A 1,614-nucleotide genomic window follows, 5' to 3' on the forward strand; every position below is an offset into this window, starting at 1 on the left:
GCAAACGTAAATTCAAATTCAAATTCAAACTCAAATAGCAGGATTAATAATAATAATTACGATAACGATAACAATGAAAACAATAATAATAATATTAATAACAACAATAGTAATAACAGTAATAATATTAATAATAATTATAACAATATCAATAATGATAATGATAATAATAATAATAATATTAATAACAACAATAGTAATAACAGTAATAATATTAATAATAATTATAACAATAACAATAATGATAATGATAATAATAATAATAATAATAATAATAATAATAATAATAATAATATTCACATTAACGGAAACAATAACGAAGAGCATTTAGAAGAGAGAGAGAGGGGGGTCGGAGAATACTTTGGAGAAGACCTGCACGAAGATCTCGAGGAGAATAATGAAGAAGCAATGGAAATCCTGAGAGACAGGCTAAGAAAGGAAATAAGGAAGAAAGCCAAGGAAAAGACCAACCGCATATGGCAGGAAAAATGGGATACGGGAACGGTGGGAAGGTGGACGCACAGGCTCATTCCAAATATTCAAAAATGGACCTGTAGAAAACATGGGGACCTTAACTTTTATTTAACTCAAGCCCTCACAGGCCACGGTTTATTTAACAGTTTTAGGTATAGGATCGGCAAAGCAAGAACGGACGAATGCTGGTACCATCCGGGAACAGCAGATACACCCGAACATACTCTAGTCACGTGCCAAAAATGGAGAGAAGAAAGGAGACAACTAACGGACGCATTAAACATTAGACCAGAACTGTTGACTATTGAGATCATCATGGAGGGCATACTAGAGAAAGAGGAAAACTGGAGAAGCTTTTCCAGATTCTGTAAGGAGATCCTGAGTATAAAAGAAGAAGAAGAAAGAAAAAGAGAGAAGGAGCTATTGGACAACCCGATCATGAGGGGAACCGAGGAGGACTTGGAGTCGGCCGATGCCGAAAGGATGGCAGACCTCTAAAGTTTAGTTAAGTTTAGTATTAAAATAAATATAGTATAATAGGAAGTAATAATATAAATAAGAAATATAATGCGCTAAAATTGTATCTCTGTGTTGCAGATTCCTCTGAGGAGGCCGCGTGGAGGGGGTAAGCGGGGAGGAGTGGACGACGTCGAGGGAGCTGGAGACACAGGAGAGAAAGGAGGAGGAACCTAAGATGACCGAAGCCTGTGAAAAAGCGGAGTTCGTGGGACCGGGCTAAGCTATCGACGGGAAACAAGTACTCCGATCTCATCTGGAAACCTTCAGGACACCCGGTACTGAAGACTGCTCGCTGCCCCCCCCCCCCCCCCCGCGGCCGCCCCACCCAACCAGTGGAGGAGGAGTGCAGCACGGAGATGCAATATAGCGTAAAAGAATAAGGACTAGCGGCGTATTGCTTGCGGAAACGGCTGCAATCCGTCAGGGGCAATACCGAAGTTGGTATAGTTTCCTGCAGTATCGCGCGCAGCGAGATAAAGTAGAACACTAGTAGCAAGCGTAAAGAGCGTAGGAAGGGTTTATAGATACAAGGGGCCGCTTGTCAGCGACAAGATGGCGGTTGTAGCTAAATACATGAGCCGAATTAGTTTTAAACATTTTATTAGTTATACAAAGTGCATT

The 1,614-nt window shown here is 40.3% G+C and overlaps 1 protein-coding gene across 1 annotated transcript; it reads left to right on the forward strand.

The window, feature by feature from the left end:
* Window positions 1-408: 408 nt before the first annotated feature.
* On the forward strand, window positions 409-1,167 carry LOC143364076 (uncharacterized). Its single transcript, XM_076804589.1, has 2 exons — window positions 409-960; window positions 1,072-1,167. The coding sequence occupies exons 1-2, from the start codon at window positions 409-411 to the stop codon at window positions 1,165-1,167; spliced, it is 648 nt and encodes a 215-aa protein (XP_076660704.1).
* Window positions 1,168-1,614: the final 447 nt, after the last annotated feature.

Source organism: Halictus rubicundus, unplaced genomic scaffold (assembly GCF_050948215.1).
Source record: "Halictus rubicundus isolate RS-2024b unplaced genomic scaffold, iyHalRubi1_principal scaffold0250, whole genome shotgun sequence".
In the NCBI taxonomy this organism is placed as follows: domain Eukaryota; kingdom Metazoa; phylum Arthropoda; class Insecta; order Hymenoptera; family Halictidae; genus Halictus; species Halictus rubicundus.